The 18,239-nt window shown below is 42.7% G+C and overlaps 1 protein-coding gene across 3 annotated transcripts in view; it reads right to left on the bottom strand.

Moving 5' to 3' along the window:
* Positions 1-18,239, bottom strand: part of Dock8 (dedicator of cytokinesis 8) — a 196,820-nt gene that overhangs the window by 139,306 nt on the left and 39,275 nt on the right. Inside the window, exons 1-2 of one of the 3 annotated variants that reach the window (XM_052187982.1) lie at positions 8,055-8,209; positions 4,408-4,509 (exon numbers count right to left, since the gene is read on the bottom strand). In XM_052187982.1, coding sequence (XP_052043942.1) covers positions 4,408-4,419 — 12 coding nt within the window. In that variant the 5' untranslated portion in view covers positions 4,420-4,509; positions 8,055-8,209. Of the gene's footprint in view, positions 1-4,407; positions 4,510-8,054; positions 8,210-9,129; positions 9,233-18,239 lie in introns of those variants that run through there. The other 2 variants (XM_052187973.1, XM_052187992.1) reach the window with 2 other exon arrangements.

Consider the following 18,239-nt stretch of genomic DNA (forward strand, 5'->3'; position numbering starts at 1 on the left):
AAGCTGTCAAACTGCAATAGTGACAGGAGCAGTAAAAAAAAGGCAGTAGCAGAAAGTCAAGTCGCAACACGATGAGTAATTAAAATCACACCCCAAGGCAGAATTTTTCTCCGCTTAATTGCAGCTTGATGAGGAATCCTGAGGAGATCCAAAATGAGATCACAGGCTTTGAGGAATTTTTATAATTTCTCCTGCAAAAGCTCTCTGAGGCTATGCTTTTGTTTACCCAAACACAGGGAAAAAGAGAAAAAAGGCAATTCTCCAAAAACTCAGGCAAACGCAGCAAGCCCCTGGCTGTGCCCTCAGACGCAGTGTTTCCCTTGGCCTGAAATGTCTATACACTGCTGATCGAAGCCAGCAGTTTAGACACAGTCCCAGCTGAGGTGGAGCCAGGCTTGTGGCTAAACCCCTCTAAGGCTGGGATTTCCAAACACTACTAGTTGGGAAGAAACTCACGGGAATGAATCGGGGTGAGCGAACCCTGAGGATCTGCTGAGGAAAGCGGTCCAGTCTTCATTTCACACTCCCACAGAGCGGGGAGAAGGAATAGACAGGATAGAAAGCCAGGGTAACTGAAACAATGTTGCTCTTCAGTTGATAGTATTAAGAATGGGCAACATTTTACCAGTCTCCTATTAAACAAAATACATCTTCTAGCCCTTCGCATGCAAAGATCCAGGAACCACTGCCTTAAGGCAGTGAGATTCCTTTAGATCAAGGAGATTGGCCCAGAAATAACAATAGCAGTGAAGTCTCAGCTGCAACCCACTGAGGTGTTCCTTTACAGGCGACTGTGTGGACTCAGTCCAAGTCAACACTGTTCTCCTCAATCCCCAAAGCATCACAGAACAAAAGCCCCAGATTCCAGACTTGTCCTATGGGAGGGCGGTCCTGAAGGAAGGGCTGACAAAACTGGTTTTTCATCCCCTTGAGCCCACATACCAGCAGGCTTTAAGCTGGGGTGGAGGAATAGTGCAGTTGAAGAGGCAAAGGGCAAAAGGATTCCAGAATGTAACTATGGTGTTCACTGCCCCTTTCCCAAGACAGGAACGACCTACTCCTGAGACAGAAGATACCTGTGGTGGCAATTCTTAGTTGTCAACTTGACTATGTCTGGAGTCAACTAAAACTCAGGCAGCTGGGCATAACTGTGAGAGGTTTTTTTGTTTTTGTTTTTGTTTTTGTTTTTTTTTGATTGGATCATTTAAGATAGGAAGATAGACCTTATAAATCCAGATCATTTAAGGTCAGATGACTCACCCTAAGTCTGGGCCACACCTTCCTTGTGGTAGCAGCCCACAGAAAAGGACATGGAAGGAGGAGGCTTGTACTTTCTACCTGCTTGCCTTCACTCTCTCTGCCAAATTCATCTATCCTGCTGCGGAGGCATTTCTTTATCAGAATTAGAACCTGCTTCTTTCGGATTCCAGAGTATATTAGAGACCAGTTGAGAGCCCAGCCTTGTGGACTGAACAAGTGCTGAATTACTGGCCTCTCTGTCAAAAGATGGCCATTGCTGAACTAGCCAGACTAGCATGTAAGGGGCTTTAATAACTCCCTTTAAATAAATAGATATTTAGTCTACCAATTCTGCTTCTAGAAGGAAGCCTGACTAAATCCACTACCCTACTTCTGGCCCAGATTCTTTTAGTTGGCTGACTTACATAGCACTCGCTGTCAGCAGGATGCAGTGGAGGCAGAGGACAGGGTTATAGGATGAACTGAGAGCAATGAGCTCCCTTTGATCATTAAGTGGCAAGAAGACAGGAAAGTATCCCCTGGTTCTGAGTGTAGCCTGAAGTCAGCTGAGGAAGGGACCACAGTACTCATGGGCCTTTCCAAATCAATGTTACTAGAACCCAGTGGAATCTGCATGTTAATTATCCTTATTTTCAGATGACTTAATAATTTGCCATTGATCATATGACTAGGGAGTAGCACATTTGGAATTCAAATATAGTCAGGCTGTGTTCTTAACCACTATAATTTTGATTATCTTTCTCTTATATATGCCTTCCAGAGAATCAATATTTCTTAAGATAGCTGAAGTGCAAGGTAATAGTTAAGTGTGTGTCAAAACAGGTAAAACTTGCTTTTATAACTTTCCACAAATTCTATTCAGAACTTCTCAGGGGATTGGATGCTCAGATATAATAGTAAATAAATGAAGGGAAGTGTATGTGTATCGTGAGGAGCTTAAGCATGGGTAATGAAATACGCTTTATAAGCATTGTGAAAGTTATGCTCAGTGAATGAGCACTGAGCACTGGGGAAAAAAAAAAAAAAAAAAAAAAAAAAAGGCCAGTCTAGCTAAAATAAAACCCAGCCGTGTTCCTGAAACTTGAAGCTAGCTATAAAGGTGAAAACTCAGAAACTGTTATAGGACAGATGGACCAAGACCAGGAACTGATGATGGTCTGACCCGCCATATGCAGTTGCTCACCGAGCCTCTACTGAATTTGGTACTAAAACACAGAGAGCATTGAGCCACCCTCTAACCAAGCATTGGATAATGATGTTTAGCATACTCAAACATACATCCACACAATAGACAATAAACTCAAACTCTTTATGTCTGAACATAGTCCAGGGGTGGAGCAGGCTGTAAGCTCCAACTACAAGATGGAAGCATTGCTAGACCATGCCTCTCTAGAAGACCTCAGCTGGCACTTGGTAACTTCTCTCCTTATTTCTACACGGAAACTGATAAGGTAAAGGCTCTGCTCATTCCAATGTGATATAAACTTGTCTTGCCAGTGGTACTGGGTGCAGATTCCAAATTCTCTTAACTTGATAGACCTTCAAGCTGTTTTTCTTCTTGCAAGTTCAAATAATAGCCAGGAATCAACCAATCAAATAATAGGCAAGAATCTGTTCTCTAGAATATCTATAGCTTTAATCTCACAAGCAGGTTTTACCATGAGGCAAGCAACACAAACAGGAAGAAATAAATGCATACTCAGCGCCCACAAGTATGTGAGTGTGTGTGTGCACAATACAGTCTGAGTGTGAGGTAAGGTAGCGGTTACATTGGATCTTTAGCTCTTTGGCTTTTAAGGGTTCAAGTCTCTCCTTAACCACTTTGCTTTCTCTTCTCTTCTGTTGAACTACATGTCTTCGTAGTCAGCAGAGAACGAAGAGACCCTAGTCTAAATACCATGATCCAAAGTGATTTCAAGAAGATTATCTCTGTTCAGGTGTTTTGTGTGTGTGTGTCTGCGTGCGTGCGTGCGCGTGTGCGTGCGTGCGTGTGCGTGTGTGTGTGTGTGTGTGTGTGTGTGTGTGTGTGTGTGTGCACATACACTCTTGATGGTCAGGAAGTAAAGCATCAGTTACACTTCAGACATGGGGTTCCAGCCTGCTCTGTTTTCCTCCCTGACAGCCAGCTCCATGGATTTCAGGCTAGCCTAGCCCAGTGCTCCCAGAACTTCCTCTTCTTACCTGCGTGAACGGACATTTCATGTTCTCAGCTATGGCTTGGCGATGCTGCGATAGCTACAGTCTCCCCTGTTGCCTTGCAGACTAGACACTGGTTCTTCCTTCTGCCTTGGAATGCCTTCTTTTGGCAAGCAGTCAAGTTCTTGCTGAGCACTTCCTGGGTATCTCCATTCCAGAGAGAGGTCCTCAAAGACCACCCTGCCTACAACAGCATCTCATCTGTGTCACTATTCCCTTTGTCTGTTTGCGTCTTTGTAACCCTTCCTTTGTAACCCTCATCGCAGCTGACATGCATTCAGTCATTTACACCCATCTCCTATTCTGAAGTGTTCCACAAGGAAAAAGGATGTACCCTTTGTTATATTCATACCTGTCATCTATAGCTCTTACAGTAGTTGCAGGTACAGACTAAGACCCAGTAAACATTTCCTCAATGAGTAAAAAAGATAGTCATTATTCTCCACTTAGCAAAGCTAAAGGCAGAACATTTCCTCTGCCTTCGGTGATTTCAAAGTACTTTGTGACCTAAAAGACGCTTGCTTCCGTGCCTCCAGCAACAGAAATTTTCCACTGGTGCCACTATAGATGCTGAGACGGTACCGTGACCACCAATCTGGTTTTTAATAAGTCAAATATGCATGCATACATGCACAAGGGTACACATGTGCCAACCTGAGGTTTTCCCCAGAAGCCATCTGTCTTGGTTTTGGAGGCAGGGGCTCTCCCTGGGATATGGGGCTGTTTGATCAGGCTGGCTAGCCAGTGTGCCCTAGGAATGCTCCTGTCTCCAACTTCCCAGTGCTGTGATTATAAGTAGTGCCAGCACACTTGGCTTTTTATGAGGGTTGTGGGGATAAAACTCCGGTCCGAAGGGGTTGAGTGGTACCCACTTTCCACACTGAGTCATCGCCCCGCCTGTTTCCACCCCTGGGCACAGTGATTGCTCTTTGTGCAGAATGTCTGCCCTACCTTCTCCTCCATCCGCACTGTGAATGTGTACGGGAACTACACTGGACGCTGCATTTTCGGCCATGTCCCTCCCGTACAATCAACAACACAGCACAGCCAACTCTGGGAAGAAATTAAGCGAGAAATAACAATGGTATCCACGGCACAAAGGAGGCCAGGAGTTAGGGAGCCAGTGTTCAAGTCACCCTTAGCCGGCAAAGAGAAAGGTACTGTATTTCACAGAAGCCAATGTGTGCATAACAAGAAATGCGTCTTGGGCATGAGACATCTTTAAGCCACAGATGTTAGTCACATAAACAGGTCCCGTAGCCATGGTGCTCAGGTGCGTGCTCAGGACCTGCCAACATCCTGTGGCTTTTTATATCCTTCACGTCACCCAGAGCCGTCATGATCTGGCTGTTCTTTCTCTTCTCTTCAGACTTTTCTTTTTTTTAAATAGCATTTATTTTCCTTCATAAAATAATGTACTCTGAGTCGGGTGGTGGTGGCGCACACCTTTAATCTCAGCACTTGGGAGGCAGAGGCAGGCAGATTTCTGAGTTCGAGGCCAGCCTGGTCTACAGAGTGAGTTCCAGGACAGCCAGGGCTATACAGAGAAACCCTGTCTCGAAAAAGCAAAATAAATAAATAAATAAATAAATAAACTCTGTATTGGTAATCAATGCCTGTCTTGAAAAAATGAAAACAACAACAAATCCCCCAAAACCAAAAACACAATAAAACAAGGAGACAATATCAAATGCACTGCCTTCTACTCATCTATTAGATATCATCATGATGAGCTGTATTTTGTGAGGATTACCTACAGGAGTAGCATGTGGTCTGTGCTTACCACATGTCTACAGCTCAGAGCATGGAGGGCAATCAAAGAAACCACCTCTCTGCATATACCTTCTGCTATTTGGAATTCGCCCAGGCCTCTAGGTGACTCTCAGCCTGTGCCTCTGGGGACCTGCCAACATCCTGCAGCAATGTTAATATGGCGTTGGTTCCAACCTCGATGCTCTGCAGGGGTCCTGGCTAGAAGTGTAAGAACAAGTCTCAGACATCACTGGTAAGGTTCCAGATTGTATGAGAGTCTGATGGTTTGCTGCCACACCCACAGTCTCTACAAGCTACTGAGGATTCTCCTCTCTCAGTATAAGTACACCAGGGTTACAGTTTGTTACCACACCTGCCTCTATATGTCCTGGGGATTTGAACTTATATACTTGTATTTTTATATCAAGGGCTCTATACACAAAGCTATCTCCCCAGCCATGAATTTTTTTTTTAAAACGCTTTTTCAAGACAGGTTTTCTCTGTGTAGTTCTGGCTGTCCTGAAACTCACTCTGTAGACTAGGCTGGCCTTGAACTCAGAGATCTGTGCATCTCTGCCTCTCTAGTGCTGGGATTAAAGCTGTGCACCACCACTGTGCTAGCCAGCCGGGACTTTTTTAAAGTAGAAGCAAGTTTCTTGCCACAAATTAAAACATACTTTTAAAGAAACCTGTATTTTCCCATCCATGTTTTCACAATGCCATTCTGAATAGATGCTGTTCCCACAGAATAAAACATTCTTAGGTATTGTCTTAAAAAAAAAAAAAAGAAAGAAAAGAAAGAACATGCCAGGTGTGTCTAACAGTTCATCAGGGCTGAAGACCACCTCCTGGGGCGTCCCAGCTCCTCTGCAAACTTCTGCCTCCTATCACACTACAGATCTTTCTTCTGACCATCCATCTCACGTGAAGCCAGAGTGGGCCCTATGGATTATTTGTCTTCCCAAAGAGATCACCAAGCCTCCCTGAGCTGGAAGAATCTGCTACTTACCTTTAATGATCCACAGAGTCTCTACACACAGTGCCAAGTACCTAAGGCAACAATATTATCCACACTTTACCCAGGAGAGACTATAAAATTCTACATGGACCTTAGAGAAGTAACACAAGCTGCCAGTTTTGCCGGAGAGGGAGCTGAAGTCATCAAAGTGGTTAAGTGACTTCTCTCAGGTTACACAGAAAATAAGTGACAACCGCTTTCACCTTAGACTCATCTGACCCCAAACTCTTTACTCTTGCAAATGGCAATGACCGCTTGATGAGTGGCTTTAAACGCCTGGACTTCAACTAAATATATATTTTTAAACAACCATTCGTATGAGGTTATGGAAATGATTGCATTACTTAAAGAAAAACAAATAGTCAAAAAAAATAATTGTCTTATTTTTTTAATTAGCCAAAATAATACAACTAGCAGTCCATACTGTAGCTTCTGACTTAAACTATTTCCTAAAGCTCTGGCAGGTTGAGAGTCTTTCTCTTCTAAGCTACTTCTGTGCCTTGCTAAAAGCGACGCTTACTGAAATGTTCCACTATTTAGAAAAGGAAACGGTCTCAAGGAAAAGGAAAATCACCTTGTAATTTGGTGATTTCTCCTGGGAGCCTTGACTGAGAAGGTGACTACAGAGGAAGCAGAGCCACACATTACCACACCATCACGGGAGAACAGCCGAGCCCAAGGCACTGGGTTGTTTTAAACAGAGTGCGGGATTTTTAGAAGGTAGATCAGGCGTCTTGACTCCCATTGGTAGAAGAAACAGAGGCAAGATTGTGCTGAAGCTGGAAGGGAGAGCCAAGAAGGGGAAGACCAAGGAAACCACACGAGGACAAGCAGGAATGAGAATTTGAGGAACAGTCATATACAAACAGGATCAGAGTTGAATGACAGCAGCTGGAGACGTGAGTCTTACAGCTAGCATTTTAACCTTCTGGTGTCCTTTATACCTCTGTTAGTTACAACGTGGACAGCTAAGCCACTTGTTAATTTGACTTCCCAGCTATTGAAGTGACTTGTCAAAATTCACTTTTGTCAAAGCCTCTCCAAGGAGACAACAAACTACTGAAGGGACACTTGCAAATACTTAACAGGATTTCTCGTGCAGTAACTCAAGTCTATGGTGTTATCACAAAGGCTGCTCGGGAGACAAGGGCTTAAACCTCCTTGAAAAGCACTTTACTAGCTGTGGTGGTGCATGCCTGTAATCCCAGCACTCTGGGAGGCAGAGGCAGGCAGATTTCTGAGTTCAAGGCCAGCTTGGTCTACCAAATGAGTTCCAGGTTCCAGGACAGCCAAAGCTATACAGAGAAACCCTGTCTCGAAAAAACCAAATCCAAAAAAAAAAAAAAAAAAAAAAAAGCAAAGAAAAGAAAAGAAAAGAAAAAAGAAAAGCTCTTTACTCTCCACACTATTCCAGCAGCTGCTATAGAGAGCTCTCCTCTTAACACTTTTTGAAGGCAGGCACCAAAGCTCCCCACACTGTTTAAAATTTAAAAGCACATCCAATCACAGTTCAACCAAATTCTGCACATATTGAAATACAACCTGAATCAGACACCACTCAGCCAAGCTTATATGTAACATGTCTCGGGTTACCTGCTCCGAGAACATGGGCACCATGCACTTGTTGTGCTTTTTACCTAACCTCATTCAGGCAGGAAAAGACAATTAAAAAGGGAGGCCTGGTAAGGCTCCAAAGTCCCAAACAGGGTTCTTCAAAAGAGGTCACCTCTCACAATGAAGGTGCCACATATTTGTTAGTACTGTCTCATCAATGACACAACCCATGAGCTATCCTGAAATAACCACAAATTGCTCCAGTAAAACATACCTGAAGATACACAGTTAACGCGGTGGGTAAACTGTCACAGGCGACAAAATGGCGGCTACAGGAAACGGGAAGGTTACAAAATTTCTAAGAGCAGAAGTGGCTTTGAAGTAATAACTAGAAACAAAAAATAACCTAACCTTCTTGAGATAACCGCTAGATCAGCCAGAGAGTGCGGCTGTGGGCTGTGCTGTATGAGGAAGTGAGGCCAGAGCAGGCTCTGCTCGCTCAAAGGAAGCAGCACCCACTTCTGGGTAACAAACAGCCTCATTTTAAGATAGTTTGGCTTCACCTGACACGCATCTGGCCTTCAGTCCTTAAATAATATGATGCCTATATTCTAAGTCAAATAATGTAACAAACACTCCACTCTCCCCAGTTGACTAGTTGATGTCAAACCGTAGGTACCTTGAAAGGGAATATTATGTTGTGAAACTTTTAATTTGCTCTCTCATGTGAATGATTTCACTGGTGCAAAGTTCCAGGCCGGGCCATCTACAACCACATTGAGGCTCAGCGACCTCCTGGGATGGGACTGGGGTGGGGTGAGGGAGGGTGGGGAGGTGGGGTAGGGGAGGGGGATTACAAAAGGGTGGGAGGGGAAATGCTCTAGACTCTGTCTGGGAAGAGATTAAGTGACTAATATTCACAAAACTGTGATCCTAAAATTGATAAATTTCATAGTACGCAAATTTACTTCCAAGAAAATTATGCCATAAGAAAGACTTGTACCTTGAGCTTCTGAGATTTTTCAATTAAAAAGTTCTAACCAAAATATGCTAACAAGAGTGGTCAGTTTCTAGGTCACCTCATCTTCCCACGTGTGAACTATAATCGGGATGGTTTTGCATAGACTGCAAGATCTCTATGTAGAGAACATCAGAAGAAGCACAGTTCTGAGCTATCTCACTGTACTCACCCCAGAGGGAGATGTCTGACATCTAAAGGCAAGCAGAGTTACAAAGCAGCAGGCAGAGAATGCTAGGTGCAAAATGAGCTCAGGCCAGTTGGGGTGGGGTAGATGCTGGGTACTTCAGTCCCTGACCACTGAGCAGTCAAACCTGTGGTGCATACTCACTAGCTGAAGAGAGGGGAAGCCAGATGCACTGAGGGGGTGCCGATGGTACTGTCCGAGGTTGGGCGGGAGTGTAAACTGCTTCCTTATTTCTGATGATGAATACCTAGAATTAAAATAGAAAAAAAAATCTCCATGAAGTGATTATTTAAACTAACCCAACACACTACAATCACAATGCAGTCCTTGGCTGAGTCCTGAGAAGAGCTGACTGAAACACTTCCATGTACTACGGAGATATAAAACATTTAAGACTTAAATGTTCACCATGACAGTGTACAGGGCATGATTGTTTGGTTCCCAGACTTCTGTGTGATGTGCAGAGATGGGCAGGAGATTGCTATCAGTGGCCACTACTTCGATTTCCACAAAAGCGTCGTTTTCTTTCAAAATTCCCCTGCTCATCTGTGCACTGCTTAGGCAGAAATATGAGCCATGAGGTAGACACAGAGTCTACGGCAGGCTCCTCAGGTCGGCTGCTTAGCATTTGGCCTGGGGAAGAAGAGACTGCCCAACAAGTATTCATAGCCAGGCTGCCCCTTGTACTAGGACTGGTGAAGCACGGAAGTCCACACACAGCCAGGGTATGCTCAGCCAGGAATGTATGAGCAAGCAGTCTATTGTATTCTATAAGTCATTAGAGAAAGGTATAGCAGATCATAATAGTGCGTCTCTTCGCAATCAGTATAATGGCCAGAACAGAGCACTAGACTGTCAGTCACAAGAGTTGCCAGGTGATAGAGAAGTGCGCACATGCATTGTTGGTAGGGATACAAATAGTATAGTTATCTCTAGAAACAATCTAGTAGTTCCTCAGGAAGATTAGCATGATGTATATGTATATGTATATGTATATGTATATGATGTATATGTATATACACATACCCACCAGTAGCTAAGATTAGCATGCCATATACATATATATATGTATACACACACATATATATACATATATATATGTACATATATATATGTATATATATATATATATATCCACTGATAGCTAAACCTCCCCGAGAAATAAAAACAAATGGGCACATAAAACTTAAAACACCACCAGGTGGTGGTGGCGCACGCCTGTAATCTCAGTGCTCTGGGAGGCAGAGGCAGGTGGATTTCTGAGTTCGAGGCCAGCCTGGTCTACAGAGTGAGTTCCAGGACAACCAGGGCTATACAGAGAAACCCTGTCTCGAAAAAAACCAAATCCAAAAAAACCAAAAAACCAAAACAAAAACTTAAAGCACCAACATTCAGAACAGTATTATCATGAAAACCATAACAGCTGGTTGTGAGTGGTGACATGTGTCTTTAATCTCAGCACTTGGGAGGCAGAGGCAGGTGGATCTCTGAATTTGAGGCCAGCCTGGTCTACAGAGTGAGGTCCAGGACAGCCAGGGCAACACAGAGAAACCCTGTCTCAAAGAGCAAACAAAACAAAAACAAAACAAACAACAAAACCCCTGAAAAACAACAACAAAACAAAATAAAACAAACAACACCCCCCCCCGAATTATTCTTAAGAGTCTAAACGTGGAAGCAACACAAACGTCTACCAGATGATGGATGCACAAAAAGTGATCTACCATAAAATGAAAAATACTCAGCAAAGAAAGGAACCGAGCAGTACTATCTGGTACTATTTGGGAGAATCCCAAGAGCATCATCCTAAGGGGAACAAACTAAATCAAAAGGCCACAAAGGTATTATTCTTCATATGAAGTTCCCATAATAGTAAAATCTACAGACCAGAAGGTAGATTAGTGGTTGAAAAGGGTGAAGATCACAGAGTAACGGAAAGCGCCTCTGAGCAGGACTTCTTTCTAAAGATATGAAAATGTTCTAAAATTGTGTTGACAGGTCAGTAGTTTTGACTACATTAAAAGTCACTAGGTTGTGCACATTAAATACATGTGAGGTGTAGGTGCTGTATCTAAGCTGAAGAAGATCTAGGCAAAAGTTACAAATGCCAGTACAAAATAAGGTTGAATGCAGAAATTACCTAGTTTAGAGTAAAAATGGGGGAATTCAGGTTTTGTCTCTGTGTGATTTTAATCAAAAACTGATTTAATCAGAAATTGTAACATCACCAGTTCAAAAAATCAGATTAGATTCTCCCAAACCAAAGTTATCTTGCATTAATCTTAATGTAGCATGTGCTCACACTGCAGGGACTCATATTACGACAGTAGTCATTCCAAATGAATTTGCAAATTGTTCTTTCTAACTCTATGAAGAATTGAGTTGGAATTTTGATGGGGATTGCATTCAGTCTGTAGATTGCTTTCAGCAAGATGGCCCTCTTTACTATATTAATCCTGCCAATCCATTAGCATGGGAGATCTTTTCATCTTCTGAGACCTTCCTCAGTTTCATTCTTCAGAGACTCGAAGTTCTTGTCATACAGATCTTTCACTTGCTTGGTTAGAGTCACACCAAGGTATGAAATATTATTTGTGACTATTGTGAAGGATATTGTTTCCCTAATTTCTTTCTCAGCCTGTTTATCCTTTGAGTAGAAGAAGGCTACTGACTTGTTTGAGCTAATTTTTATTTCCAGTCACTTTGCTGAAGTTGTTTATCAGGTTTAGGAGTTCTCTGGTGAAAATTTTGGGGTCACTTAAGTATACTAACATGTCATCTGCAAATAGTGATATTTTGACTTCCAATTTGTATTCCTTTGACCTCCTTTTGTTGTCTAATTGCTCTGGCTAGGACTTCTAGTACTATATTGAACAGAGAGAGAGAGAGAAAGAGAGAGAGAGAGAGAGAGAGAGAGAGAGAGAAGCAGCTTTGTTTAGTCACTGGTTTTAGTGGGGTTACTTCAAGTTTCTCTCCATTTAGTTTAATGTTGGCTACTGGTTTGCAGTAATTGCTTTTACTATGGTTAAGTATGAGCCTTGAATTCCTGATCTTTCCAAGACTCATACCATGAAGGGGTGTTGAATTTTGTCAAATGCTTTCTTAGCATCTAATGAGATGATCATGTTTTTTTTTTCTTTTGAGTTTGTTTATATAGTGGATTACTTTGATGGATTTCCATATATTGAGCCACCCCCACATCCCCGGGATGACGCCTACTACTTGATCCTGGTGGATGATTGTTTTGGTATGTTCTTAGATTCAGTTAGTGAGAATTTTATTGAGTAGTTTTCATCAATACTCACGAGGGAAATTCATCTGAAGTTCTCTTTGTTGGGTTTTTGTGTGGCTTAGGTATAAGCATAATTGTGACTTCATAGAATGAATAGGGTAGTGTTTCTTTGGTTTCTATTTTGTGGAATAGTTTGAAGAGTATTGGTATTAGGTCTTCTTTGAAGGTCTGGCAAAAAACCCAGGATAGGGAAAACTATTCTCAACAATAAAAGAACTTGTGGGGGAATCACCATCTCTGACCTCAAGCTGTGTTACAGAGCAAAAGTGATTTAAAAAAAAAAACTGTATGGTATTGGTACAGAGACAGGCAGATAGATCAATGGAATAGAACTGAAGACCCAGAAATGAACCCACAAACCTATGGTCACTTGATCTCTGACAAAGAAGCTAAAACCATCCAGTGGAAAAAAAGACAGCATTTTCAACAAATGATGCTGGTTCAATGGACAGTCAGCATGTAGAAGAATGCAAATTGATCTATTCTTATCTCCCTGTACAAAACTCAAGTTCAAGTGGATCAAGGACCTCCACTTAAATCAGATACACTGAAACTCCTAGAAGAGAAAGTGGGGAAGAGCCTCGGATACTTGTGTACAGGGGAAAGCTTCCAGAACAAAACACCAGTGACTTATGCTCTAAGATCAAGAATCGATAAATGGGACCTCATAAAACTGCAAAGCTTCTGTAAGGCAAAGGACACTGTCACTAGGACAAATGGCAACCAAGAGATTGGGAAAAGATCTTTACCAATACTATATCCGAAAGAGGGTAATATCCAGTATATACAAAGAACTCAAGAAGTTAAGACTCCAGAGAATCAAATAACCCTATTTAAAAATGGAGCGAAACAAAGAATTCTCAATTGAGGAGCATTGAATGGCCGAGAAGCACCTAAAGAAATGTTCAACATCCTTACTCATCTGGGAAATATGAATCAAAACAAACCTGAGATTCTACCTCACATCAGTCAGAATGGCTAAGATCAAAAACTCATGGCTCAGTGGTTAAGAGCACTGACTGCTTTTCCAAAGGTCTTGAATTCAAATCCGAGCAACTACGTGGTGGTTCACAACCATCTGTAATGAAATTGGATGCCCTCTTCTGGTGTGTCTGAAAACAACTAGTGTACTTACATATAATACATAAATAAAACTTTAAAAAAAATCTCAGGTGACAGCAGAAGCTGGTGAGGATGTGGAGAAAAAGGAACACTCCTCCATTGCTGGTGGGATTGCAAGCTGATACTCTGGACATCAGAAAATTGGTCATAGTACTATTTGAGGACCCAATAATACCACTCCTGGATATATACCCAATAGATGATCCAACATATAGCAAGGATACATGCTCCACTGTGTTCATAGCAACCTTATTTATAATAGCCAGAAGCTTTAAAGAACCCAGAACCATTCTTAGGCAAATGGATGGAACTAGAAAATATCATCCTGAGTGAGGTAACCCAGTCACACAAGAATACACATAGTATGCACTCACTGATAAGTGGATATTAGCCCCAAAGGTCAAAATACCCAAGATACAATTCACAGACTACATGAAACTCAAAAAGAAGAAGGAAGACCAAAGTGTGGATACTTTGGTCCTTCTTAGAAGGGGGAGCAAAATACTCACGGGAGGAGATACAGAGACAAAGTGTGGAAGAGAGACTAAAGGAAAGGCCATCCAGAGACTGCCCCACCTGGGGATCCATCCCGTACACACTCATCAAACGCAGACGCTATTGTGGATGCCAAGAAGTGCTTACTGACAGAAGCCTGATATGGCTGTCTCCTGAGAGACTCTGCCAGAGCCTGACAGATACAGAAGTGGATGCTGGCAGCCAACCAATGGAGGAGGAGTTAGAGAAAGGACTGAAAGAGCTGAAGGCTTTTGCAACCCCATAGGAAGAACAACAATATCAACCAACCAGAACCCCCCAGAGCTCCCAGGGACTAAACCACCAACCAAAGAGTACACATGGAGGGACCCATGGCTCCAGCCGCATATGTAGCAGAGGATGGCCTTGTCGGGCATCAATGGGAGGAGAGGCTCATTGCCCCAGTGTAGGAAAATGTCAGGGTGGGGAGGTGGGAGTGGGTGGGTAGGAGAACACCCTCATAAAAGCAGGGGGAGGGGGATGGTATAGGAAATTTGGGGGGGTGACAGGGAAAGGGGATAACATTTGAAATGTAATAAAAGAAAATATCCAATAACAAATAAAATTAAATTTAAAAAAAGACAGTAGCTATGGATTTACTCACTTAGACACTGTAGTCATAGGAGAGCCAAGACAACCAGGCATCGACCTCAATGAACCTTTCCTGACCTTCAAGCTGACCTTTTTCAGACAATACAAACTTTTTCAGAAACTTCTGCCTTCAGTTCCTCCCCCAATACTTCTGAGATTACATGTTGTCTTAGTCAGGGTTTCTATTCCTGCACAAACATCATGACCAAGAAGCAAGTTGCGGGGGAAAGGGTTTATTCAGCTTACAGTTCCACATTGCTGTTCATCACCAAAGAAAGTCAGGACTGGAACTCAAGCAAGTCAGGAAGCAGGAGCTGATGCAGAGGCCATGGAGGGATGTTACTTACTGGCTTGCTTCCCCTGGCTTGCTCAGCTTGCTTTCTTATAGTACCCAAGACTACCAGCCCAGAGGTGGTACCATCCACAATGGGTCCTCCTGCCTCGGTCACCAACTGAGAAAATGCCCCACAGCTGGATCTCATGGAGGCACTTCCCCAACTGAAGCTTCTTTCTCTGTGATAACTCCAGCCTGTGTCAAGTTGACACACTTAAAACCAGCCAGTACACGTTATTGTTTCAAACATAGCAGTGTTTCTGAAGCAGGAGTATCAGACGACTCTCAGGAGGGAAATGCCCACCATGGCAGACTCTTGCTACTCTCCAGGTCAGGTAGAGCCTCAGCATTTCTTTCTATCACAAAATCAGAATGTTCCTACTTTCTAGGTCTGTTGATTGGCTTTGTTTTGTTTCTTGATATAGAATCCTAGTTGTTGTTGTTGTTGTTGTTGTTGTTGTTGTTAGAGAAAGGGTTTCTCTGTATAGCCCTGGCTGTCCTGTAACTCACTCTGTAGACAAGGTTGGCCTTGAACTCAGAAATCTGCCTGCCTCTGCCTCCCAAGTGCTGGGATTAAAGGCATGCACCACCACCACCCGGTGATATAGAGTCTTACTATGTAGCCTGCGTACTAACTCTGGTGTCCTCCTGTCTCAGCCTTCAGTGAGCTGAGATAACAGCTGTTCACAACTATGCTTGACTTCTTCATTTCTTAAACAAACCCAAATGTCCCAGTGCAGGGCCACACAACTGATCTTCCCTGGTACTTCAGGTCTGACCTATAAGAAATCTGTTGCTTCTATCAAAGGTAGTTAACTGGGCGAGAGTCCCCCCTTCTTCCCTGAAGAAGAAGCCAATTGTGTCACACTGTGAAGATTGTGAAGTTGGAATGAGATGCAGGTACCACCCACATCAGGGATAAAAGACCAAGGCCTTTTGGGCCACTCATGCTGGTATGGGTTCTGGCACAACCTTTTTATAAAAACAGATTGCCATACCTAATAACTTTCTCTTTGGTTGTGTGTTTTCTTATACAACATCAAGAATTCTCATTCCTAACACACCTGACATGATGCTATTTCCTGTTCCTACAGTCAACCACACAAAAGGCAGTTGGGCCTTACCTTCACGACTCTCAAACATAAAGAGGACATATTTGTCCTTGTTTTGAAAATGAACCATCCTATAAAGAAATGAACTACTTCCCAGCACTTAAAAAACTTGGAAACAAACTTTCCTAAAACAGGTCACAGAGATACCATTTCCCCAGCATGCCCCAGACTGTTGGGGACTGGCATATGAGGTCATTGTCTCTGGAAAGTGATACCGTAACAATTAAGACGACTATGCAACTGCTTTTACTTTTATATCTAATGCTCTCACTTTGGAGAACAGCCCTGTGGGATTTAATGCATAAGTGGATATAAGAACTCTATATGATAGGATCATAGCAAAGAATCAAAAAGAGTCAAAGCACACACCCTCAGGGAGACTACTGAGCGAATAACAGCAGAAAATACAAGGCATGTTATCTTGTCATTTAAAATGACAGAAACATAGCCGGGTCTGGTGGCTCACGCCTTTAATCCCAGCACTTGGGAGGCAGAGGCAGGCAGATTTTTGCGTTCGAGGCCAGCCTGGTCTACAGAGTGAGTTCCAGGACAGCCAGGACCACACAGAGAAACCCTGTCTCGAAAAACCAAAACAACAACAACAACAACAACAACAACAACAACAACAACAAAAAGACAGAAACAGGAATTCAACTATGGATAAACTATGAATCAATCTACAAATAAAAACAAACAACAGCACGAGCAGTTTATCCAAGCCCACCTCAGTATATTGATGTTCCTGGGTTTTCTGTAAGTTTTTAATTTGAAAACACTATAAACAAAAATTTCACTCAGGTTGGCACAGTGCCACATGCCTATATCCACAGCGACACGTGAAGCTCCTGTCTAAAGAAACTCATAGGTGCTAGGAATACATCCTGATGTCAGAGTGCTTACCTAACATGCTCAAGACACTGGGAGCCAATACCCACCCAAATCACTGTGTTTAAAATTCTTAGCGGATATTAACAATACAGCATATTATAGGACATCAACATTTCCCCTTTGTGATCCTGTAGCCAAGTAGTGCTGTGGGGCACTGGTAGCATCCTAATATTACTGCTAGCCAGGGAAAAGATCAAAATGCAAACCCTGAAATACAGATTTTACTGAGCACATATCACTTTTGCAGTGTTGTAAAAAAAAAAAAAAAGTGTGTGAGACAAGCTGTCGTAAGTCTCTGTGTTTGTATTAGTTACTTCCTGACTCTCTCTGTGTGTGTGTGTCTATTAGTTACTTCCTGATGCTGTGATAAAACATGGACTGTGTGTGTGTGTCTATTGGTTACTTCCTGATGCTGTGATAAAACATGGACTCTATGTGAATATACTAGTTACCTCCTGATGCTGTGATAAAACATGGACTCTGTGTGTGTGTGTGTATGTGTGTATGTGTGTGTGTTAGTTACTTTCCGATGCTGTGATAAACCATGGCCTGAAATGAACCTAGAAAAAGGGTTCATTTGGCTTACACCTACATCACAGTCCATCACTGAGGGAAGTAAGGAAAGGAACTCAAGGCAGAAGTTTGAAGCCGAAATCTTGGAAGATCACTGCTCACTGGCTTGCCCACATTGCTTTCTTATATAATCAGGGACCACCTGCCTGAGCATGGCTTCACCCACAGTGCTCTCCATCATCAATCATTAATCAAGAAAATGCCCCAAAGATAGGCCCACAGGCCAGTCTTATGGAGGAAATTGGTCATTTGGGGTTCCCTCTCCCCAGGTGAGGAGCGTCTAGCTTCTGTTAAGTTGATAAAGAACCACCAGTACAGTGTGAAGATCTACCAGCAATCCTCATGGTCATCGTAGCAAGAGAGTGTAGTTACTACTTCACTTGGATATTTGATTTTAAGGTCTTACCTGGGCAAGGCATGTTCTATCAGTTCTATGTGTTCCTAAGGGTAACTGGGGCTTTTTCTAATATGTCACCCTCGTGGGAGTCAGCATGGTGATAAAGGGAGTGGTGGTCATGGGTAGGGAAAGAAGGTCTATGTTTTCATGCAGATCAATGATGGCCATGACAGACATCTGGGACTAAGACTCCATAAACGACCTGCAGAACAGAGCTTGCCCAGAGCACTAATGAACCATTTTTACCGACCTACTAGCTAGTTAATAAATTGGTAGCTGACTTGACACACCTGTTCTGAATCAACTCTTGTGGGACAGCATGAAAATTGGCAATTTGAGCCAGTAATCCTGAGTGTTTTTTTTTTTTTATTTTACAACCAAAAAAAGGTCGAATATTTGCCCAAACTGTGT

This window comes from Apodemus sylvaticus, chromosome 1 (assembly GCF_947179515.1).
Source record: "Apodemus sylvaticus chromosome 1, mApoSyl1.1, whole genome shotgun sequence".
NCBI lineage: Eukaryota > Metazoa > Chordata > Mammalia > Rodentia > Muridae > Apodemus > Apodemus sylvaticus.